General features: G+C 44.5%; 2 protein-coding genes across 6 annotated transcripts in view; one reads left to right on the top strand and one right to left on the bottom strand.

Moving 5' to 3' along the window:
- DCAF12 (DDB1 and CUL4 associated factor 12) overlaps positions 1 to 6475 on the bottom strand; it is a 31933-nt gene extending 25458 nt beyond the window's left edge. Inside the window, exons 1-2 of the mRNA XM_039704514.1 lie at positions 6247 to 6475; positions 5162 to 5416 (exon numbers count right to left, since the gene is read on the bottom strand). Of these exons, the coding sequence (XP_039560448.1) occupies positions 5162 to 5416; positions 6247 to 6327 (336 nt within the window). The 5' untranslated portion in view covers positions 6328 to 6475. The remainder of the gene's footprint in view (positions 1 to 5161; positions 5417 to 6246) is intronic.
- Positions 6476 to 9315: 2840 nt separating this feature from the next.
- The window catches only part of UBAP1 (ubiquitin associated protein 1), a 34583-nt gene continuing 18157 nt past the window's right edge, over positions 9316 to 25741 (top strand). The window contains exon 1 of one of the 5 annotated variants that reach the window (XM_039704478.1): positions 9316 to 9381. The gene's annotated coding sequence lies outside the window, so the exon portion shown is untranslated. Of the gene's footprint in view, positions 9382 to 10220; positions 10361 to 10398; positions 10423 to 10452; positions 10839 to 25741 lie in introns of those variants that run through there. The other 4 variants (XM_039704480.1, XM_039704475.1, XM_039704479.1 and 1 more) reach the window with 4 other exon arrangements.

Here is a 25741-nt window from a genome sequence, read left to right as displayed (position 1 = left end):
TATTGAGCTATTACATCAATACTATTTCTGGTCACACCTGATTAGCAGTGATTGATTTTTCCAAGTTCTCAGCCTCCACTTTTATTCAGATCATAAATATCTCTCTTTTCTGTACATAAAACACTTGGCATCAGGTTCTTTTTTCTGTACTAATACAGATTTACTAACATATACCAAGCCCCAAAGAAACATGGACACTTTAAACTATCAAACTGGCATCATATATCTGCTTTTTGCTGAAGTTCAAAATAAAGAAGCCTAGAATGGTTTGGGTTGCAAGGAGCCCTTAAAGGTTGTCTTGTTCAAATGCCCAGCACAAGCAGGGACATCAGCTAGACCAGATTAGTCAGAACTCTGTCCAACCTGTCCTTGAATGTTTCCAAGGATGAGCACTCAGCAGCTGTATGGGCAGCCCATGCTGGTGTGTCACTACCCTGATAGTAAAGCTTAAGAATCATCCTTGTATCTAGTGTGACTCTTTTAATTGAAAATCATTACCTCTTCTCCAGTCACTACAAGCCCTGTACAATTCATCTGTCCCCATATTTTCTATAATTTCTCTTTGGGTACTGGAAGGACATGATAAGGTCTTCTCAGAGCCTCTTCTCCTCCAGGCTGAACAACTCTCTCAGCCTTTCCTTGTAGAAGAGATGCTCCAACCCTCTGATCACCTTGGTGCCCTCCTCTGGGCTCACTGCAGCAGGTCCCTGTCCCTCCTGTGCTGGAGCCCAGCTCTGGATGCAGTGCTCCAGGTGGGTGTCAGCAGAGCAGAGCAGAGGGGCAGAATCCCCTCCCTGCCCTGCTGCCCACGGGGCTCTGGATGCAGCCCAGGACACGTTTGGCTCTCTGGGCTGGCAGTGCCATGGCCGGGGCATGTGCAGCCTCTCAGCCACAGCACCCCCAAGCCCTTCTGGGCAGGGCTGCTCTGGGGCTGTTCATGCCCAGCCTGGGCTGCTACCAGGGGCTGCCCTGACCCAGGTGCAGCACCAGCACCTCTTGAACTTTATGATGCTCGCACGTACAATGGCTCCCCTTTTCCTGGGACTTCCATCTACCTGCTATGACTTTTCAAACATCACAGGGAATGGCAACTACACCAGCTATGCTACCATGCACTAATCTTAGCACAAAACTGACTAACAGGTTATGCAGTAGAGGCAACTCAAGTGCATAATGGCCTTACACATCCTTCTCAAATGGGTCCAAAGTTAAACAATCCACAGTATAAAGAAACCACCTGAGAAGTAAGGAGAGGTAAAAGCAGTCAGCAAGTTGTTTGACTTTGAATTCACATTTCCAGAGACAAGACCCTGAAATCAGGCACTTCACCTTTCTATGAAACTCTGAAGCACTACCAGCTAGTGGCCACAGACTTTTGGCTACTGCATTTCTGCAGCGCCAAAATCACATTTATAATTTTTTATTTGCATTTGGCCTTCATGTTTAATTTCAGGGGGCTGGGAGACAGTTAATACATGCTGACAGATGGCAAAGAATGGAGAAGTGACAGACGTTGTCTGCTAAAGGGCATCCCTACAACTCATACCACACCTGGAACAGAAACTGCCAGACAGACACGAGCATCACATGCAGTTGACAGAAAAGCAAATACTCTTGAGCCAAGAAATCAACACCAGGCTATTTGGTCACAAGCCACTGAAAGACATGTAAATGGAGATATCAACTACAGGCATCAGAGGTTTATTTACAGCAAGCTTCAGTCACCGTTGTTCACCGGACTTTGAGTAGAGCTACAAACTGGAAGAGACTTCTCATTTCCTACATGTGATCAGAAATGAGCTGTCATCTCCATGCTTCCTCACATATGCAAAGTGTCAGAAGACACATTAACTTGCAAAGCAAGGGGAAATAATTTTCCTCATAGACAGTTCACATTCACAGACAGAGGAGGAACTTCCCATTGTACTGTCACCACAATCCCAGGACTATAAGACCGGGCTGTACAGAACAGACATAGGATCTCTTGAAACAAGTTTAAAGTCTCTAATAGGAAATGAGAGCTGGTGATCTACAGCAGGACAGCCAAGGCAATGGAGCAATCTGCTGAAGAGAGAAAAGGTTTCAGCCAGCATTCAGAAACCAACTCAAGCATGCCTTGGAAAAGCTGCCTCAGAAATCAGGACAGAGCATTCAGAAAGGAAGTTTTTAAACACAAATACATCTACAGGACTTGCCTGGAAAAATAAATAAAAAAACCAAAAAACTAGATTCCAAGCAAATATATTCTCAAGCAACTGGAAAGTAATTAGCTGCTTGCATTTAGGGAACAATTTACAGCTCTTACAATGTTTCATCTCTACCTTTGCAATTAGCGAAAGGATTATATCTTGAACATGTAACTAACAGAGTAAAAGAAGCTGAAAAATTATTACTGAAACTACTTTTTAGATGCTACTTTATTCTTCATAATTTCCTGAAATAGCAAAGAGGGAAAAAAACCACAAAACACAAGAACCTTGTTCTATGTTTTTGTCTGCCATAAGCCTGGCTCCTACCTAAGTCTCATGAGTTTCTCCATGAAGCCTGAAGAGAAGACTGCAGATTACAGACAGTACCTTCTTCTGAGACAGAATTCTTCTTTCTTCTATATATATTCACACCATCAGTTTTTTGTAATTTAGATACCTATCAGACCACACCCTAAATGTCTTCACCCCTCCGAAGTTCCCTGCTTATTAATTTGAATTAGAAAAACATGAAGGAGCATCCATTGCATGCAAGGTCTAGGAAATTCTTGCAAACAGGAATCCTGGCTCTGCAAAGCCGAGGTGAAAAGTCTGGGTGATTTCATCTGAAATTTTAAGACACTTGAATGCTTGCAATAGTTCCCATATTTCTAAATCTACCAGAAAAAGCATGTACCTTTACAGAACACAAATATCTGAAATATTTGATTTACAGCTGCTCAACTATGAGCACCATGATCCACTGGAGAAGAATAAAGTTATTTCAATCGCTGGAATGGTTTAAAAATAAAAAGCTACTCCATATAATTGAACAAATTATAATCTTCATCAAAAAAAGAGGAACTGACTGATAACTCCATATTCTCTTTAGTATCTTTATAGTAACTAGTACTGCCAAGTGACTAAACCCAAACTTCCTTGTCTACGACAAGAGCATATTTTTGTTTTGTCATTAAGAACAGTGAATTGTCCTGGCACTGCACAGTGAAGGGTAAATAATAAATGAAATGCTGAAAGCACTCAGTGCCACAGTAAAGCCCTAATTAAAATAACTGCTAGAGTTTATATTTTTCTCTTGCATTAACTTTAATTAAGTGCAACTCCAATGCAGCAAACCTCGCTGAAGTCAACCAAGGTGTTTTCGATTAACTCCCAACTTGAATGCACAACTTCAGCACATGAGAGTCAGCAAAGGCATTTTTCTTTAATAGGTCACTCACTCACTCAGGAGATGAGAGAGAAAAATCTCGTAATTAGAGTGTAGAGTTTAATGCTTTACTTGTTCAAATGTGAGCACAAAGCAAACAAGGTACAGCCATTACAGCAGTCATAATTCATATAGGATCTTCACAATGCTTCCTGGACTTCTTTTGCAATCACTCTATTTTGCTCAATGACAGAGGAGGTCTGTCTCTAACATTAAGTCTGGCTGTGGACAAACTCACTTGGTTGCAGCATGTGCAAAGGGAACAATACTACTGAATCCCTCCTCAGCTTCACGATTGTTTGGTTCCAAACAATTTTCTGCAAGGTTGCATTAACAACCCACCTGCCCATTTATCTTCGCTGCAGTTGCACCCGAGCTACAGATTTACAGAACACAGCAAAATCGTGGCCACTCTATAAAACACAGCCATCTCACTAGAGTAAGCAAGATTTTTGGGAGCTTGTGTTTCAGCAGGAGTTTGTCTCCTGTAAGCAACTCTACAACCACAACCAGTGCTGGCTGCTGACTGGCTGAGGAGATGAACATATGTGGAGAAAGTAGGCAGAGAAATTCTATTTTGAGCTTATTGCTGTTAAAAGATTGCTTTGTTTATACAGTTTGGCCCTGCTTCTTAACAGCTACTGCATAAAAGCCTCCCCCTGTGCAACCGTGAATAATAACAGGACATCTCAGAATGTTTCATCAGAAATGGAAAAAAACCAGCCCACTGACCCTTGATGGTCAGACCACTGAGCATGGCTTTGGCACAGAAAGATCTTGAGGCAAAGAAGAAATTGCAGCAACTGATACACTCTGAGATTTAAGAGCTGCTACACCTATGCATTCGTTCCTTGTCACCCTCGATTCCCTTCTGTGGCAGCAACTAACTTGCAATTTAGGATTCTGCACTAATTCAATCACAACTCCTAGCATGAAATTGCAACCTCAGCCAATGAACTTGGGCTACTGTGGTGAATATTATCTATGAAATATGATCTCCCCATTTACTAATCCCACAGGACACCATTTTAATACGCCCCTGAAATGTTTCAAAGCATCACTTTAAGAACCTGAGGAGTTCTCAGTTTTTGTAGAAGCGTGTAAAGATACAAACCAGAGAAGGTATACAAACACTGGAAACACTTTTAGAGTTAAGAATTATGAAGTCAACAAGCAACACTAAAGATCTGAATTATTTTTTTTTTAAGCTCAGAACACTTCTGGCTCTGACAAATACCTGGAGTTTAACCACAGTTTTACAACAACTTTTAAAAGCCATCAGCACAGAACCATATGTAAAACCAAACTGTGTAAGACTGAGCGGAACAGAAAAAAGGAACTTTAGCAGCAAGTTTGGCCAAGTACTGACAGCCACCATTAGAGACGCTGATATCTGTCCATTAGCTTCTCATCTGCAGGACAAAAGGAAAGATCCAATCCCACTGTTGCTCTTCATCCCGGAACCAGGCGTAAATCGCTCTGTAACACCACACAGATGCTCCCAGAGGTGCCTCGCTGGGGCTCACAGTGCCACAGATTCAGATGAGAACAGATCAGTCCTTAAGCATTGCTGATTGTCCTTAAGCACTGCTTTCATTCAAAGTTAATCGGCCTCGATTTTGACTCCACTCCTAATTCCTAATGTTTTTCCTGGTCATTCACACACTTTGATTACGACAAGCATCATTTGAGGGTGGAGGTGGAATAATTAACAGAGGAAAGGGAAACAGCGAGAGGTGGCACTCACCGTGTTGCATTTTGTCCCGCACACCACTTGTCGGTGGTTTAGCCACTGGGAGGCAAACACTTTATTGAGTGTCCCGAGGTGAAATTCCCTCTCCTTCAGGAGGCTGGGGAGCTGCTGGGCTGCGTATCCATGCAACAAGCGGTGGTAGCTGGACTCATTCTGCATCCGGACCTCTCTCCCTTTCACGTAGTACACTAGAGACCTTTTCACCGGCGGGAGCCTTTTCCTTTTGTGAAGAGAGTGATCCCACCCGTACTGTGGACAATAAAGTTAGACACTGGATAAAGCAACTAAAACAAACTTTAAGACACCACCCTTTCAAATGCAACGACATTCCCGGCAAAACCCTGAAACGCGCACGGAAATTAACATGGGAATGCTGACAGAGCATTTCAGCGTGAAATTAAACACAAACATCCACTAAAGGAGCGACTCGGCCATAACACAACGGCAGCCCGGGGCGGTTCGGCGCCGCTGGCACGCCGAACGCCCACGGGGAGAAGCGGAGCGCCTGGCACGGGATGGGGGCAGCGCACACAGCCCTCGCCCTCGCCTCGGCAGGGGTGACACCCGGGTGACTCCCCGGTACCGACCGCGGCGCTCGGCCTCCTCCGGCCGGGCCAGAGCCATCCGGCCATCATCGCTGCGCGGCCGCGAGCGGCCAACAACGGCCGAGCCCAACGGGGCACCGCGAGCCGGGCGCGGGCACAGAGCGGCACCGACCCCGGCACCGGGGCTGCCCCGCGTGGGGGGACACCCAGACCGGCCCTGGCTGCCACCGGCACCGGGGCTGCCCCTCCCCGGGAGCCCCAGCGCCCCGGGACACCTTCCTTCCCCATCCCGGACACGGTCACCCCCTGCGCACCGGCCACCGGCACGGCCGGCCCCGGGAACCGGCGCTTTTCCATTCCCACCTCCGGGAACCGGCGCTTTCCCCCTTCCCATTACCAGGAACCGGCGCTTTTCCCCTTCCCACCTCCGGGAACCGGCGCTTTTCCCCTTCCCATTACCGGGAACCGGCGCTTTTCCCTCTCCCACCTCCGGGAACCGGCGCTTTTCCCCTACCCCCCCACCTTACCCCTTACCTGCTCCCCCTGGAGTCCCCCGGTCCCCGCGGCGGCAGCCGCCGCCGCTTTCCGCTTCCTGCTAACTGTTTTCCGGGCCATAGTGGAAGGCTGAGGGCGATGCGGGCGAGGGGCGGCCCCACATGGAGCGGCTCGGGGCGGTTCGGGGCATATGGAGCGGGACCGGGCCCTGCCGCTGTCCCTCAGGCCCCGCCGGCCGCGCCTCACGGCATTTTACAGCACCACGGCCGTTCCTGTTTTTTCCCTTTTTACGACAGTCGAGCCGCAGCTTTGCGGCGGCGGTTCCGCCCCCTCCTCCTGGTGCCCTGTTGCCTAGCAACCGGACGGCAGGCTGGCCCCGCCCCCTCTTCCGTTGCCATGGCAGCAGAAGAGCGTGGTGGGGTGTGGCGCCCCCTAGCGGCGAGGCGGGCTCAGTACAAGGTGGGGATTCGGGAATCCTTCCCAGGAAACGGAGATTTCCCCAAACCCTCCGTGTTTGATCAGACTGCCAGCGCCCCAGGAAAGCCGAGACACTTGTGCCCGACCAGTCTGTCAGGGTTCCCACGATGGGGACAGAATCAGAGAATCAGTTAGGCTGCAAAAGGCCTGTAAGCTCACCCAGTCCAACCTGTGAGTGAACACCACCCTGTCAACCTGACCCTGGCACTGACTGCCATGCCCAGTGTTTCCCTAAAGATCTCCAGAACTGTGACACCTCCCTAAGCAACTCATTCCCCAAGTCTAATCACTCATTCTGTGAAGAAATTCTTCCAAACTCCAATTCTTCCAATTCTTCCAACTCACTGAATAGTCCGCTGGATGAGAAGGTGGTTGAGCTGACTTTTTCAGAGTCACATAGAAACACAAAAACCCCTTTGAGGGTTTTTACACGCCTTTAGCTGGTCTCTTGGCACTCCAGGAAAAATCCAGGAGTGTACACCAAAAGCATTAGAGAGACCCGCTGCTGCACACTCAAGTATTTTACACACTGTTAATGCTCTTGAAGGATTCACACCTTGAAGGACAGCTTACAGAACATTAATATTTTATAAATGTAACAGAAAACTGTGACAGGTTAAGGTGTAAAGATTGCTGGTGACAGGATCTGGCTGCAAAAACGAATTGAGGGCAATTGAGATAAACAAACACCATACACAGAGTACAGTTCTGTCTGGTTCAGCCCAGTCAGTCGATCCCAGAAGCTACAGTGGAACCTAACTTCTCCCCATTCTTAACTCACTTTTATACTACTTTTGCGCTAGTTACTCTGTTTTTACTAGAGTAACTCCAGTCATGCATCATGTCCAGTGTGGGGTGGTTGTACCCTGCAGGTGGGTAATGTCAGTGTCACACCTCGGGAGCCTCTGGGACTGAGGTGGGCATTTCTGATCTCACCTCAGCAGCTGGCTCAGCAGCAAGGCACGTCCTTCTTCCCCTTGTTTTTCAGCTGCTGTGCAGTTTATCTGCACCACTGAGTTCCCCCTCTTGCCAGGATTCCAACAGAGCTGGCCCTGGTGTCCCCTCTCCGCTCCTCCCTCCCTTCAGTCACCTTTAGCATGGATTGTGTGTGGGAAGTTGGGCATGCTGACCACATCCCGCCCAGGGAGTCGTGGCTGCGCTTCACCCTCTGTTTCCTGTGCTGACTTCTGCTGGAATGTGAATGTAACTCCCTGGTTTTCTCTCATTTTACCCCCAGTCACTCTCCTGCTGCGATGTATTCCCAAGGGCTAGGCCATGGCGTGCACCAGCCAGCCTGCTTCTGAGCTAGTTATCAAAGCCTCAGGAAGCCATCAAGGCCACTGAAACATAAACTCTGCTAAAGCAAGAAAGAAGAGGCTGAGAAACCAAATAGCAAGACCACAAGAACTAGATAACAGGGCTGAAACACCTGGGCTGCAGCAAACAGCACGCTCTGAGGAGTGCAGGCAGAAAACGAGCAAACAAGACACAGGCACCAATCAAGCAGTGTGTACTCAGTAGTTTGTAGAACCTATAAATATGTGTGTAATGTAAACAATAAACGGCTTCTGCTTAATCATGTTGGTTAGTTGTCCAGGAGTCCTGAATTTCCCATGCTTCCCCACACATTCCACCTGGGAAATCACTTTACTGCTGGGGAGTTAGAGATAACATTTGTGTGTATTTGCATTTCATGGTACCCCTTTGAGATCGTGTGGAAGGATGAGTGCTTTTTCACTCATCCTTTTTCCCACATGGCTCATACACTCTTTTTCTGTGATTTCACATGATCCAGACCCAGCAGTCACTACCTGCCAGTGGTATTGCTGAGTAGTGGAACAAGGACAACATGTGACATGCAGCTTGGCTTTAAGAAAATGCCAGCTTCTGATCACCAGATATCCGATGGTGCCTCAAGTCACACGGAATCAGCTCACATTTTCCTGATGCAACATGGGTTTTATGACCTTTATTCTGTTTTCATCCAGCCAACCCCAAAGACAAGGGTGCTGTGAGAAGCCAAACTGGAAAAGAAACCGTAAAAGAACCTCTCAGGCTTTCCAGTGTCCTCTGAGGATACAAGCAGTAATTCCAGTTTGGCCGTTTTCAGTGGTGATTTACCATGATTAACTCCTCTCTCCGTATCCACCCTCACATACAAATCCACCACATACAAAAATACCACATCCATTTTGGACAAAACCCCTCAATTTCAGAACAAGGACTGCTCAAAGGGCCGAAAACCCATCGGGAATGCCCCCTGAGGCCCTGGGGAGGGCGAGGTGGCCGTGGCTGCAGAGGGAAGGGGCTGAAGGTGTGGGATGAACTGGCCTCTCTGTGTCCCACTCGGCACCTTCACCCAGCCCTGGGAGCCCTGGCACGACCGCAGCTGGGACAGGGGCGGGAGGCGCTGCGGGAGCTCCCGGGCAGGGCAGGAGCGGGGAACGGAAACAGCGACCGGAGCAGGGACAGGGACACGGACAGGGACAAGGGCGGGGACAGGGAATGGGGCAGAGACAGGCAAAGGGACGGGGACGCGGACAGGGACAGGGACAGGAGCAGCAACAGGGGCAGGGACAGGGGCGGGAGGGGCAGGGGCGGGGACAAGGGCGGGGAGGGGACAGGCAAGGGCAGGGACAGGGGCTGGGACAGCGATGGAACAGGGCACAGTGAGGGATGCAACACGGACAGCGGCTGGTAAGGGGATGGGACGGGACGGGGATGGGACAGGGACAGCGTCAGCGGCTGGCAAAGGCAGGCGACAGCGACGGGAACGGGGACACGGGCACGTACGGACAAGGGCACGGACAGACACGACAGACACACGGACACGGACAGGGACACGGACACGGACAGGGACAGACACACGGACACGGACACGGACAGACACATGGACATACACACGGACACGGACAGGGACAGACACACGGACACGGACACGGACAGACACACGGACATGGACACGGACAGACACGCGGACGGACACACAGACATGGAGGGGACACGGGCACGGACGAGACACAGACACAGAGAGGACGGGGACACGGACACGGACAGACACACAGAGACACGGACACGGACGGGACACACGGACACGGACGGAGACACGGACGGAGACACGGACGGACACGGACGGACACACGGACGCGGACGGACACACGGACGGACACACGGACGGACACACGGACGGACACACGGACGGACACACGGACAGGGACAGACACGGACAGACGGACGGGCGGACGGGCGGACACAGCGACAGACAGACGGACGGACGGACGGACACACGGACAGGGACAGACACGGACAGACACACGGACGGACACACGGACAGACACACGGACGGACACACGGACAGGGCAGACACGGACAGACACACGGACGGACACACGGACGGACGGACAGGGACAGACACACGGACACTCCCTGGCCTGGCCCCGCCCCCGAGGGAGGCGTGGCTCTGCCTTCGCCCCGCCCCTCACTGCTGCGCTGACGTCACCCCCCTCGCCGCTCCCGATTGGCCCGGCGGGCGCAGGTGACGCCACAGCGTGACGCCATCCCGCCGGCGGGGCCCAGACAAGATGGCGTCGCCCGGGTCCGGCGGCGCCGAGCGGGGCCCGTAGGGACGGCGGGCGGTGACCGCGGGGCGGCGGGACAGCGGGGCCGGGGGCCGCAGGTACCGCGCTGCGCTGGGGGCGTGCAGGTGCTGGGTGGGGCAGCGAGGCTGAGGCGCCGCAGGTATGGGCGGGGACCGCGGGGGCCGCAGGTACCGGGCGGGGGTCCTGGGGACGGGCCGCGCCCCTTCGTCTGCTCCGGGGTCAGGGACCCGCCGCTCCCGCTCGGGAGAGCACCTCTGAGGTGCCGGCGCTCGGCCCTGGGCTGGGCTGGCGGAGCAAGGCGGGGTGACGCTCCTGTCGCACGGGCTCCTGCCTTCCAGCAGTTTCCGGGACCGCCGGAGTTGAGGGAATGTCGTTCTGCCTGGTAACCCCTGATGAGTGTGCCCTTGATGAGTTTGCTCGGTGGCTGTTGAAATCCGAGTAAGCTGCTGGTGCCCGTGATGTTCGGAGGTGCTTCCTCGCAGTAACTAAATCGGTGAAGAGCCAAAACAAACATCTGATTTTCTTTGGGGTGTGGTGTGTCGAGCCTGCCTTCAGGTAACTTGTTAATTTCTGCCTCTCGTGCTGTGCGAATCACGGTGCTCATCTTCCCCATGCTACTTGTGACTTTAGAGTTCTGCTAAATCACGGGGTATTCACTCTTTGGCTGCGTCTCCTTGTAGGCTAAAGATCTTTTATTTCATGGGTTTTGTAGCCATACACTTCTCTTTTTATGCTGATCCCAAGTTTCTGGATCTTTTCCAGTTAGCTATTCTGCTTTTGACTAAACCTTTCTCGGAGTATGAGATGTAAACATCCCATGGGTGTATATATTGGTGTAAGAATATTTCAGTTTAGTTGTTTCAACTTCCTGATAATGCTTTGTGATCCCTTTAGCTCAGTGCTTACTAGAAGTAAGACATTCAGTGCATTTATTTATTAATTTATGTTTAGTATAATTCTAGGGCTGTCTTCCTGTGTTTTGATAGCTCAGAACTTATCCTACTAAAGGGATGAATTTGTTCTGGTTTTTTAGGTTTTTTGTAATTAGTAAAAGAAATTACAATAGATGGAAATGAATAGCAGCCTTATTAACTGTTTTTACTCCCCACGTCATTAAAAAATCCAAACAAGTGAAAAAAACTTCGTCATAGGGAAATGTTACAACACTGTTGTTGTCTCATTGGAGTGGAGATAAGCAGATGGACTCTGGCACTTGGCTGTGGAGCTAATGTAGCTGCCCTCCCAGACCCAGTGAAATGAATTCATGCTGGATTTGAGCACTTTGAGGTCGATATTCCTACGTGAGTCACTTTGTCAAGTGAGTGTTGCCAAACTGAGGGGCAGCTGGGTTGTGCCTGATGATGTAACTTCAGCGGCTTGCTGCCTCCCACAGCCTGCTGAGCGACTAAGAGGTTTTTGTGGGAGCTTGGTGAGGGGCATCTTAGCTGTGGTCCAGGGTGTTGAGGGAAAAGAGGAAGTGCTGCAGTTAGCCAGACCTATTCATCACCCTCCCTTATCAGCTTGGAGCATGGGACCTCTGCCCCTGTGCAGGCACTCCTGCCACGGCTGGTTTCCTGGCATTTTTCAGGCAAGAGTGGAGAAAACCTTTTCGGCCTCCTTCCCTTTTCACCACGGGGGAAATCTGTGTGGCTGTGCAGCAGAGAAAACCTTTTCGGCCTCCTTCCCTTTTCACCACAATCTGTGTGGCTGTGCAGCAGGCACGGGCCGTGGGGTGGGCTGAGGTGCTGCCCGTGGCAGCAGCAGGAGAAGTGCTTTGAGGCGTGGTGTTGGGTTACAGCACCGCGCAGAACTGCTGCTCAGTGACTTCAGCTTCCTGTACACACAGAGCTGCAATTCACAAGTGCCAGTGGTTCTTTAGGTTACCGTTGCCACTGGGTGGCTTAAACCTTTTAGGCAAAAACTTTTAATTCTAAGGGCAGGGAGACAAAAAAAGTATGTAATTTCTAAACAGGTTTTGTAAGTTTGTGAGTTTAGTCTCAGAAAAAAAACTGAAGGTGATGGTCCTTTCCTTGCCTCACCACCTGCACTTGGCCTTGATATCTCCTTTTGGTTTTTGTTTACCTTTTCCTGTCCATGCCCTATGGCACAAAGGAGTCAGGGAAGAGGTTGCTGCTACTAAAGTGCTATTCAAGTGTGAGCTGAAAGAAACAGATATGAAACTTTAAAGGGAAAACAAAAAAACTCTCAGATTTAATGTATATGAATCAATCTGTGTTAGTTTATCTTTAATGAATAGAACTTAATTTTCAGAATATTGACAAGAGTGGGTATACTGTCAGCTGGGAGATTTACTGTACAGCAGTACATGTATGTGTTGATGGATAGAAAAATTGTAATGGTGAAAAATCATCAAAAACACATGGAAGAGCTCCATCTCCATTATTCACGTGATGTTTTGTTATCCTCGACACAAAAACCTGTAACTGACAGAATGGAGTCAGGTTTCTGGACCAATCCAGCCTCTTCTGTCACACTGTGACAGCCGGAGCTGTTTTGGCTGGTGCTGGTGGCAGAAGTGCTGTAATGACACAGAAGGTGTCACCTTACTCATCCTCCTTTTTAATTCGTGGAAGCTTATGTTTCCTTGTTGCCTTCACAAACTCAAGGGATTGATAATTGTGTTGTCCAATTTAGTTAATTGATAATTGTTCATATCCAGTCTCTGTATCATCAGTTTTTAACAGCAGTCTGTTCCTGTATTTTACAGTTGGTGCTGGGTTGAATATTTTGATAAATTGATCTGTGAGAAATTTAGTTTTCCTTATTACGTAGAACTTCTTTCCAACCTTCTCTGGTGTTTTGTGTAGCATAGTCACTCCCAGTCTCTTCAATCATCAATTCCAGAGTTTCAGCTGTCATTTTTGCAAGGATCTCCACCTAAAGGCATGATTCTCTGTTTAAAATTGATCAGTGCAATTCCGATCAATGTCAGCGTAAGGAAGATCTAGTGGAGCCATAATTGGAAAGCTCTGAAGCTGTTTGTGAAAACAGTTCTTTGAAAGAAAGGCAAAGACAGGTTGTTTACAATTTATAAGTAGTTTTCTTGTTTGGAAAAAGTAGGTCTTGTAGGATGCATCAGAGAAGGTTGGTTTCTCATCCCTGCATTGTGTGTGCTTACGCTGGTAACTGGGAAGGCAAGGCTATTGATCTTGCAGCACACACCACTCTGCTATCGACCCTTGGGATTAGTGCATTTGATCGATACAAGCCTGAGCTCACAGTTGTTGTGTGTTAACTGCTTAGGTAGGTAATCCTCTTTGGTATGCAAGTGCTTTGACCCTCTGACTTGGTTTGAATAAGCTCATGTTCTGTGTCCCTAATGACCTTTTGCAGTCAATGTAGTCTTGTGCTGAGGTCTCCATCAGAACCTGAGTACTGGGCTTACCCTCTCTCAAGCCGTTAGATTTATTCAAAATCCTTTCGTGCAAAGGCTTTTTTTCTTAAATGTTAAGAAATGCTGTCTTTCCTGTGGATGGAAAACTTTCAAAGGACAGACTGTATGCTCAGACTTGGTTTGAATTGTATTTTTTTAGTTTTTGAAAGCTACAAGGTCTTTCAGAATCTCTTAAGCTTGCAATGTACTTGAAACAGAATATACAGAATTGTATAGGAAGGGGAACGCAGTATCATTGCTCTAATTTAGACTTAAATCTTCCCTTATAGAAAGAAAACAGATTGCTTCAAAATGCCATGCTGCATTAGTAGTATTACAGTTTGTAACTGACTGAGCTTGTATTGTCTCAGCTGCATTTTGTGCCAGAAACTTTTGCACGAGAGTAACATTTTAAATCAGAAGAAGGGGAGTCCTATCCAAGGTGTAGTCAGTTCCTTATCTGGAGGATGATCTGCATGAGAGTACAGTTAATATATTTAGCTGTTGATGGTTGGTATAGGGGAAAGTTATAGTAAAGAGTTGTGAATTCTTGTCTGGTCTGTGTTACTGGAGTTTAGCATTTTTGATAACTATCTACTAGATTATGTGAAAGATTTTATTTTTAAGCCCCTTCCTTATGGATATGTTTGTGCTTGCACCATTTGTCATCTCTAGGCTTCCTCTAGCAGAGGAAGCCGTGACTGAAATGACTGATGATATTTATTCCCTGGTTTTGGGAAGGTGTGTTTCAAAGGTGTGCCTATTACCAGTTGAGCTGTGTCATGTTTTATCCCTGTGCCTAATTCAGACGCAGGGAAGTACTTGTGTGTTCAATTTGGTACACCTCATCAATTGTGAGCGCTAAAATAAAACTAGATTCCTACTTTATTAACACTCTCCAAAGTACTTGTTTAAACTTTTATGTATTTCCTTTTGTGGTACAGCCATGCTACTCTGGGTTCCACCCTAATGACTAATACCATCGTGGTGTTCTTGCATACTACTGTGTCATAACTTGACGTAATATAGGAGGCACATGTAGCAGGGAAGGGACTCTTGAATAAAATCACTGTTAATCATCTGGAATAAAACTGTGTTTGGTGAAAAAGGCCAGAAAAGCTTTATGCTGCATAGCCTCTGAGAAAAGAATGTGTTCTTAATCTTTTAATTAAGTATTATGTCACCACAAGCAGTTTGTTGACAGTCTTTCTACCAAGTTTGACTTCTTGGTAGAAAACAGGTGAAGGATTACTGAGTTTCATTTTGCTTGCTGTGTTTGTAATAATATACAAAAGAACTGTTTCCAGCAAGTTCCTTTATATTCCTTATTAAGAAGGGGGGTGGGAAAGTACCTGTAGTTAGAGGCTTTATTCTTGCTTGTGGGAGGGAGCCTAATACATATTTTCTCTTTTCTTACCTGGAAGTAAGTGCTTAGTAATTTAATGTCCCTTTTGCAAAGAAAATCCAAGAAAAGATAGTAAGATGGCTTGTTGGTTTAACTAACACTGTTGAATATTTCTGAATTTGTATGCAAAGGGAGAGCTATCAAATTCAAGTGTGAATATAAAAGTATACTGTTATGGTCTGTAATCTCATCTATATGAAGGTCTTCAGCTGGAAAAGCCATAATAAATATACCTTTAAAATCCACAGTGGTATTATAAGATGGAAAATAAATGAAGGAAGGCAAAGGTGAGTAAGTTGGTTTTGGCATGAATGGCAAGGTGATCTGAGCTGCTTTTGAAGTTGGAGGTAGACTCTGGGAACCCTGTTAATCAAATGACCACTGTTTTTGTGACACAGTAGTGTCACCCTGTTCATACTGAGCTCCCATATTGCATATGAGTTTGTACAGTTCTGAAAGTCTGCCTGTCTCTGGGGATGTTCTGTATGTATTACAGTATTGGAGATGAGCACTTGAAATATACCCATGTTTAGTGCAGGGGATCTGGCTGTACTTTGGATAAATTGGTTCTACCAAGTAATGAAAAGGATTTCTTGCTTTCCCTTCATGCTGGGAGAGAAGCTGTGTATCCATTTTATGCCGGTCTTCATTCAAAGCAATTTTCTCCTGTAATTTGATGTTCTTGCAGGAATTGGAATATGATACTCTTGTTCTGTTGTTAGGCAGCACTGGATTAATTTCCTAAAGTAAGCTGGATTGAATCAGACATATGGATTATGAGAGGGGCAGGCTGATTCTCAGGTGACAGTAGAAAATCTGATAGCTCAGAGGAGGAATGGTCAGCCCACAGTATTGCCACTTTGCTTCTGTAAAAAAAAAGTCATCTTACTGCTATGTCATGGTTATTATGATGGTCCACTGAGAGAGATCTCTGTGCTGTCAGCCGTCCTGTGTTCTTGCCAGCCTTAAATGTTTGGAGAGGAGAATCTGTGGGATGACTTTCGTGGTCATAGGGTAGCTTCATCCAGCAACCTGCTCTGGTCTAGTTATAAAATAAAGTAAGGCTAGATTGCTGAAGCTGAGTCAGATCTGTCAAAATGTCCTGAGAAAATTAAGCTAATGCATCTCTGAAGGTTTCTTTTTGCACATAAAATGAGCCATTTCTGTTTAGTTATTGTTTTAACTGTTCTGGGACTTGCATTCATTATTATATCTGCTGAAGATCTTCATGATGTGCAGGGGAAAAGTTTGTACTACTAAGTTAGACAGACTTTATATATGTAACAAAATTACAGACTTAAATTAATTGGAAGTAGTAACTTAAAGTTTGGACTACACCAAATTTCATATTCAAATCTGAAGTGCATCCTTGGGGCAGTTTTATAGTGAGATGAAAAAGGTGGAACAGGAGTAATTTGATAGGGAATAGATACTGTTCCAAACTTGAGAGACTGCAGTGAGATTCCTGGAGTAGCTGTGGTTTTGGGATTTGGAAAACACAGGTTGTGTTCTGACTTTGCTGCTGGCTGAGCTGGATGACTGTGAGCAAACTGCTTCAGCTTTGTGCCTCATTCCTCATACCTGCAAAACAAGGGACAGTTTGTCTGCTGGTTAAGTGCCTTGACAGGTATTCTCGAGTTTCCTATAAGAGCTATGTGGTGCTGAGGGTATAAGAGAATTTCAGCAAAACTACTTTGCCCTCAGAGGAAAGAAAATGAATGAGAAGTGTGTAATTCCTGGCATTATAAATATCCTGTAGGTCTCTAGATTTCATCTAAAAGCAGTGTGTTTCCTTGTCTTTGTTTTCTTTTCTATTTTCCATTCCACTTGAAGTTCAGTATTCATGTGCCTTTACTGTTGGAAGGCTTTTAATTGTGTGCATGTCTGTCTGTCTCTCCTACTACCTTGCAAGTCTGTGGATTTTGCCTTGTGCATTTGTGATAGAAAGTTCAGTTCTCTCTAAGTGCAGACTTTTACACTACTCCTTGAACTTACCTCCCCAAACATTGGCAGGGTTTGCAAGTAGGGTTGCAGCGCTGGGAGGGCAGACTTGTTGTCTGACACAGAGTTAAAGCACACTCCTTCAGTTTGATTTAAGTGAGGAAATTTAAATCTTAAAGCTCATTTTAAATGGAAGCAGTACGAATTAAGGTAGATGGGTGAGGAGATTATTTTATGAAGCTTGGGGATCTACCAAGTACCTTGTGTGAATGTGGCAGGGAGGGAGGAATGACACCTGTGGTACAGAAAGGCTTTCTGGAGAAGTATGTGAAGGTGAGTGTCGCAGCTGGAGCATCTTTGAAAAGTACATGTCAAGGATTGAGTAGTTGCTCTGCTTTCCTTCTTGGAGGGTGGTGGTTGTCTGCATGTTTGTGTATCTTCACTGCTAGCAACCTCAGCTGTAGCAGTTGCACACACATGGTATAAACCATGTTTAACAGATGTGCAGTGTCTCTTTGGTTTTTCCTTCTTGCTTCTGGCTTCCATTCCTGAATTTTTCAATCTGTATTACAGGCTGAACCATATTTCAATTTAAGCAGCCCCTAATAGAGAGGCATTTGCTATTTGAGAAGTACAAAATGAAGAGATTGGAAGATGTTTGTGCTCAGGACTGAGTATGCTGCCCTCAGGTAGTGTGAGCCTATGAAGTTTTCTGATATAAAACACAACAAGCAGTTCCTTTACTTATCATGCTCTTGTTTTGTAATAGATCCACTATAGCTGAGGGCAATCTCAGTTTCACTTCACTGTTCAGAGGCAGATTTTTATTTTTCTACAGTAGACAAGCTTGCTCAAGGCAACTTACCTTCCTGTGTACCAAATTGATTGTTTCAGAAGTATACTCAGTGTAGTGGGTACCACCAGTTTGCTGGGGTGTTCTATTGTCTGCTGCTGTTTTCATATACAGAGCATTTATATTTTTGATAGCTGGTTATGATGCTTCTGTTACTATGTGTTTTTAAAGGGCAGAACATTATCTTTATAGCAGTTCCAGCCTCTCCAAAGTTTACAAGCCATTGCAAGAAATAATTAAGAAATCACTCTTAATTTTAAATCAATTTCCTGCTCTTCATGCTGTTATGCACCAGTTCCTTGTTAATTAAAGTAAGTGAATTTTTTTCATTTGAAAACATGACTTCTGGCAGTGAAATTTAATTTGGTAGTCTACCCATAGTATTTCCCATCTAGCTCATCTTTTTAATGCAGTCCTTCAGTCCTGTTTAGGCTGTGTGGGAAGACTTGAAATCAAGCAGGATTGACTGATACTATGCCTGGAGATGACACAAGATTGGTTTTTAGGCATTACTGCAATGGGACTACCTTTTCACTTGCTTGGTACATTTTTTGAATTTCGGTTTGACTCCTTTGTTCTGTTGAGTTGGTTAGGTAAGGAGTATGTCCCTGATGAGGCCTCAGCTCAGTGACCATATGACAGTAGCTGAAGTGAGTATTCATGAACAGTGATAAGGGTTTGTTTTCTTCCTGGTCTTTTAGTTTCATCCTTCAGTGCTGCAAAACCTGGCATTTTTTCAAATGCGTGCTTCTGTCTGTGTTCATTTTCTTGCCTCAGTTTTGATAAGATGGCTTAGATGAAGACAGATGCCTGTTGGCTAAACAGGAGTGACACATGAATTAAGGACAAAATGAGTTGGCATTGAAAGCTAAGATGGTACCAGTGATGACCTTCCTGGTCTTTTAGTTTCATCCTTCAGTGCTGCAAAACCTGGCATTTTTTCAAATGCGTGCTTCTGTCTGTGTTCATTTTCTTGCCTCAGTTTTTATAAGATGGCTTAGATGAAGACAGATGCCTGTTGGCTAAACAGGAGTGACACATGAATTAAGGACAAAATGAGTTGGCATTGATGGTACCAGTGATGATGTGTTGGAGAAATACATAAACCCCAGAAAAAGTCAAATAAGCTTGTGAAGAATGTCACACTTGTGGCACCTGGAATGCAATTCAGGTTTTTCAAAACAGCACTGTCGCGACAAAGGCAAACCAAGTCTCATGAGATATGTTTGAAAATCAGTGAGATTTAAGATGCTATGAGCTTATATTGATATGTCACTTCACAAATGAGTGTTTTGGAGACCACACTTTTCTAGGTGTCCTATGACCAGCTCTTAGTTGCTTCAGGAGTATGAAGAGTTTAGGACTTCTCCTTCCATGTATCTCAAAGTGTGTATTTGGAGAAAGATTAATTTATGGTGAATTGGGATGTTTTCTGGGAAATGGCAACACTGAAAAATGAAACTGAAAAGAGGGAAGATTGAGATTGAACATAAGGAAGAAATGAAAGTGGTGAGGAGTTTAAGAGGTTGCCCTGGGAAGCTGTGGATAACTCATCCCTGGAGCTGTTCAGGAGAGGTTGGATGGGGCTTTGAGCAGTGTGATTGAAGAAGAGATACTGTTGCCTGTACAGACTGTGTGTGGACTAGATGATCTTTGAATGCCCGTCCAAACCTGAAATGTTCCATGATTGAATCAAGTGAGTTTGCAGGGAATTTATATTCTTAGAATGTGGCTCTTTTAGTTGAGAGAACTAAGATGTGTCAGTGTGAAACAGAGACATCAGATGTCAGAAATAGTTTACAGTTTTAACCACATGATGGGAGAGATCCTTTCAGGAATGGGAAAAGGCTGTTCTTGGCTGGATGTGTGTTGAAACTGCTTGGGCTGAGTGTGCAATCAGGGTCTGAAACAGGGGCTCCCATGTTGAATATCAATGTTTCAGCCTACTTGCTGCAGGACAGGCAGGGTGGTTTGGAGGTGGAATAGTTAATGTAACAGGTTATTTTTTCCATCAGTACCACGCTGAATTTTGTTCGGAAAATTTTAAATGTGTGGTAAGAGTGGGTAGTGCATGTGACCCAAGTATAAAAGGAAAAATTGATGCATCTTTAGTAGTGTAACACTGTTCTCATTATTCTTGTACAGTGCAAGAGGCGCATGTTTTGGCTGAGATCCAATAGATGGAATTGCAAGTGATGTTTGACCTACTGGCAGATTTTATTTTTCCATTTAAAAACTTTAGACAACTGCATTTCTTGAGAGATTTTTTTTGTCTGCTTCATTAAATCAATTCCATAAGTGTTAATACTTCACCATATTTATAACCAAAACCATAACTATCAAAAAAATATTATAATTTTTCTTCTGAGCTTTGATGACAACCTTACAGCTTTCTTTGGAATGGACTTTTTACATAGCTATTTAGTTGTTGTAATGTATTTAAATGAATTAAGTTATGGTTAATAAAGAAATATTGAAAATTAATGAATATCGATTGCTTTATGTACCAAAACAGTTTGAGTTTTTGTGTTGGTATTGGGAGTAGGTCCTGGTATGGTGAACATAGCTGAATTTATTTCTAAGTAATACCAGATCAGCTACTTGTTACCTCTCTTGGTTAAGGAGTATAAGAACAAAAAGCTTGAAACTGCAGAGATTCTGTTATTTTTGTATTTAAAATAGTATGTTGTGATTAATGGATTAAAAGCTGTTTTACTCTGTTGTGCATTTTGGGAGGGTCTGTCTAGCTCTCATTCATAACTGGGACAAGTCTGAAATATTAATAATACTCAAGTACTTGTTACATATTGAAGTACCACTGCAACAAATAGAGTAGCATTTTAATTAGTTTATTCTGGGTTGCAGGCATACATTCTAAATGTACAGGATATTCCACTGCTTTTCCATGCATGTTACCAAAAAAACAGTAAGTGGGCTATTTTGTTGTTGAAGCTAGCAATCAGCAGTCTCTCTCAAGAAGGGTTGTATTGAAATATTAGCTTTCTTCTAGAGTGCTGTGATTAACAAGGGAAGTTAATGCACATTCCTGGCTCTGGCTAGTGCTAAGATGGCTTAGAAAAAATCGACTCTTTTGTAGTAGTATGAAATCTTATGGTAATTAAGCTGAAGTAGCTACATTTGTTGATAGTTACCAGATGCTTACCATCTGACAGTTTCAAGCTCTCAAAACTGGTAGGTATTTGCTATCCAAACTTTAGATATAGGAGAGTAGCAGTTAGAAACAGTTGCTCTGATCATCAAATCTGGGACTTGTTTCATTTCTACATTGAGATTATTGCAGGCCTCGTTGCTGGTATGAATCCTGGGTCATCTTTTTCACTTTTTTCCTAGAATGTAGGAATTGCATGGCACATTTATATTTTTATCTCTTGAATTTCTGTCTTGCTTCTTTTGTGCCTCAAGGAGGGGAAGTTAGTCCTCTGTTTCTAGTTTACCATTCTTTCTTTCGGTGATACTGTACTTTGTAGATTAGTGAAGCTGACCTTGAAGTAAAAAAAATAAAAGAACAAAATACATCTCTTTTCTCTCATCTGTTTTGTTTACATGATCTTTAAATAATTTGGGTAAAAATCACTAAACTGCACTCTGAAGTCCACATTTGCTCTTGGATGAACAGAACCTGCACTACTGCCCAAGTTTTTGGAGTCAAAATCAGTCCAGCTTTAGATGTTTGTTGCAGATGGTTTTCTCTTTAGACAGGATTGAGTTTTCTGGAAAGAGTTCTTTTTAAAAAGGTTACCCATTTGCTGCCACAGTTAAATGTGATAGGTGCATTTATAATAGGTGCATTTGCCATGCAGTTGTTTGGCATGTCAGTGTCGGGCCAAAGGAAAAGCTTGCCCTGATCTGCTTTGACCACAGGGCTGCCTGTAATTACTTTTCTGTTTCCTTGTGCTGTTGCCTCTGAAGCTTGTATCTCTAGAGGTTTGTGTGGTGTATAAACTTCAACTGTATTGGAAACCTGTATGGCTGATAAGCCACAAAGTGACAAAAAAATTGTATATTAGTGTGCTTCATTTGCACAGCCATTGTAGGGTTGTCCCTGATTTGTGGATTAAGTGTATAGCAAATTACATGTTGTTTCAAGCACATAGTCAGGATCTTAGAGGAATGGTGCTGTCTGTTACTAGTTATGAACCTTAATCCTTAACCAGCCAACCAGTAAATGCTTGTAACAAGTCCAGTGTCTTTAATGAACAAAGTGGGGCATGACATGAGGTAACTGGAACTGCAGGTGTCCAATGTCAATGCCATGAATCCATACAGAATGACAGAGAGATGCTGTGCCTCTCTGAGAGCGTGTGGAAGCTGCCAGCAGAGAGGTCCTGGAGCAGAAGGCTGATTACCCACTATGTCACGTTAAGCAGTGGCACAGTTTGAAGAATCAATGTCTCCTGATGTTTATCACTGCTAGGAAGATGGAATTGAACATCCCCATAAAAAACTCCATAATGGATGTTGTGACCATCACTAGTCTTGTAATCCAGTACTGTGATCTGCACACAGTCCTGTTTGTCAGGGTCTTTTCTCCCTTTCCTTCCTACTCATGTATTTGAAAAATGCTTTAGAAAGTGCCATTTTACTTGTTCCTGTCCCTCTGCCCTTCAGTCATTGCACTAGTAATAACAAACTGCATTAATTTGATGTAGGCTGCTCTTCAGATTTAGGTCTCTCATCCCAGCTGCTTGGAATGTTGGTCCATGGGATATGTATGCAGCAGGGATACCTCACACTGTTCTCCCTCAAGCCCCTCTTGTCTGTGTAAGCCCTACTCTGAATGGTTAAATGTAGGATGATGATCACTTGTATTTGGATCCCAGAAGATGAAGATATCATTAGATTTGTTTTAACTGCTGTCACTTGAAAGTGGATAGCAACTTTATAGAGTGTTGTCTTCAAGGAGGGTGTGGTTTGTTTTTGTCCATCTTAAAACTGACCAAGAATTTTAATTTACTTTGTGTCCTGGATTGTGGTAGCATTTAAGAGGAATTACTGTAGATCAAGTTAAAAGTTACTTTTCTGTCAAGACTGGTGAAAGAGATGGTTTTACTTCTTTCTTTTTGTGGGTTTTTGGTTTGGGAGTCTTGGGGTTTCTTGGTTTTAGTTTTTGGTTTGTTTTTTATTGTTGTTGTGCTTGATTTGGGTTATTTTTTTGGTGGGGGAGCCAGTGGGGGGTGTTGTGGGCATGTGGTTGCAGTACATCACATGTAGTTTTACAGCTTTATCCAGAGAGCTGTTACCTGTGGCTCAACATCATTGTCCTTCATTGCAAGGGGTGTACCTCCACGTGCTCTTGTTTGCAGAACTCTTAGAGGTACAAAGCAGAAGTGATTGCTGCAGGTTTTGGGGTGATGTCAATTTGGATACTGCAGTAAAAGCATGGAGTCTGTTTTGTACTGTAGTGAACTTACTAGCTTTTTGCTGGGAGAGTTCATAAGCAATCTGAGCTGTGTAGCAGAGGTTGAACTCTTGCATAGACGGGAAGCTTTGATGAGAACTCTTGTCTTAGCAACAGGGACTGTTGACTTCTGTTTGTGCTGTTTGAAGCTATATTTACAGAATCCTGATGTTGGTTTTAGTCCTTCACTTGCACTGAAACAAGTAGGTACAGTGAAAACTGAAAACACTGTCAAAATTTTGAACACCTGTGATCATTAGAAATCAATCTCTTGAAACAAAGTGATTTTTACTTTTTTCTTTACTGCAAAATCAGTAGTTCATTAAAGTAATATAGGCAGGAAATTTTACTTTTTCAGCCTTTTGTTTTTGTAGTTTTCAGACTGAATCATCACACTATTTCACCTGCTAATACGCATTGTGTAGTCTACACACTATTAAGGTGCATCCTTAATAGTGATTGTCCTTCATTGCAAGGGGTGTACCTCCACGTGCTCTTGTTTGCAGAACTCTTAGAGGTACAAAGCAGAAGTGATTGCTGCAGGTTTGGGGGTGATGTCTATTTGGATACTGCAGTAAAAGCATGGAGTCTGTTTTGTACTGTAGTGAACTTACTAGCTTTTTGCTGGGAGAGTTCATAAGCAATCTGAGCTGTGTAGCAGAGGTTGAACTCTTGCATAGATGGGAAGCTTTGATGAGAACTCTTGTCTTAGCAACAGGGACTGTTGACTTCTGTTTGTGCTGTTTGAAGCTATATTTACAGAATCCTGATGTTGGTTTTAGTCCTTCACTTGCACTGAAACAAGTAGGTACAGTGAAAACTGAAAACACTGTCAAAATTTTGAACACCTGTGATCATTAGAAATCAATCTCTTGAAACAAAGTGATTTTTACTTTTTTCTTTACTGCAAAATCAGTAGTTCATTAAAGTAACATAGGCAGGAAATTTTTTTTTACTTTTTCAGCCTTTTGTTTTTGTAGTTTTCAGACTGAATGGTGCATTCTTAATAGTTTGTAGACTACACAATGTGTATTAGCAGGTGAAATGGAAATTACAAGATCAGGTCTCTTTCTCTGAAAATCATAGATGTGTGATTTGATTATGGTTGATAACTTGAAGCATTTTCAAGTTTTCTGTCACCCATAAGTTACTGATTTTTCATTTATCTGAATTTTAGGTAGAAATGACTTCAGAGAATACGCATGGTCTGGAATGTAGACGTGTTTGCACCCTATACTCAGGAATATAGCAGCAAGAGTCCAGTTCTTGTTGCCAAATAGTTAAATTGGTTTAAGTTATCATAAATAAAGCAATTACAGGTATCACTAGTGGTAGGATACTTCCAAATTGTCTAGTCAGAAATCCTTCAGAAGAAAAGGAATGAAGATATAAACTCAAGGGAAAGTAGAAGAAACATTGAAATAATAGCAAAAAACCACCCCAGCTTCCCAGAAGCCCTTCATGAGTTGCTCTTTGTGACAATTTTTTTGTTCTCTTCTGTTGATGAGACTCTCCCATTGGCATTGTACCCTCTCCCACTCCTTGCATCAAGTCATGCCTTTCTGTGTTCTCCTTGTCTGGCAGCACAACTAAATGCCATTCAGGTTTAAGTGATGACGTGCCCAGTGAATTGCCTTGGTCACCTCTGTATCTTCAAGCCATTCCAGCTCATCACCTCTCTGTGCCAGTTGTTGCTGTCATCAGTTTTGCCTTGCCACTTCTGTTTCTGCATCTTTGTGTTGTTGTTGTTTCCGTGTCCCCCCTCCCCTTCTGTCATGATTGCTCTGAGGTCCTCTGCCCTCATCCTGGGCTCTTGCTATGCTGTGTTATTCTGACTGGCTGGTTTTATGAATCCTGACCTGCTGCCTCAGTGTTACTAAGTAAAAAATTGGATGGGTGGAGAGGAGTTCACATCAGGTTGCTTCAGTTCTTTATAACTTTTAGGTACTTGCAGCCCTGGTCTTCTCCATGGAGAGTTGTCCAAAATCAAGAATGACGGAGTGAAGCTGGGGAGGTCTACATTTATAGAACAGAGCTTGTTAGGTGGCTGTAAGATTGCCCTGTAGTACTATGCAACTAACTTTCCTCTAGAGCAGGGAAGGTGTAGAAAAGAGCAGGGAAGGTGCAGAAAGTTTTTTTGTCCTCTGTCAGTTTACAGTGTGCAGTAAGGTATCAGGCCAAAATCCATGCTACCATGTGCTGTTACCAACAATGCCCTTTAGCATCTTGTTCTGGAGTCTGGAGACCAAAGGAAACAGTGGTAGAGCTGCACTTGTCCATCATCTGATTTGGAATAAAGCTGTGGAAGCAGTCCAGATTTCAAATTAGATTTCAAAATGAGTGAAATAAGCAAACCTTTACTGCATGGTGTAATTAATGTTCAGATAATGCCCAGAATCACAGTAACAAATGATCCATCCTAACTGGATGCAAATACTGTTTTTCC

The sequence above is a fragment of the Passer montanus genome, unplaced genomic scaffold, assembly GCF_014805655.1.
Source record: "Passer montanus isolate IOZ18808 unplaced genomic scaffold, ASM1480565v1 scaffold176, whole genome shotgun sequence".
In the NCBI taxonomy this organism is placed as follows: domain Eukaryota; kingdom Metazoa; phylum Chordata; class Aves; order Passeriformes; family Passeridae; genus Passer; species Passer montanus.
The sequence above is the reverse complement of the archived record's forward strand: the minus strand, read 5'-3'. Positions and strand labels throughout refer to the sequence as shown.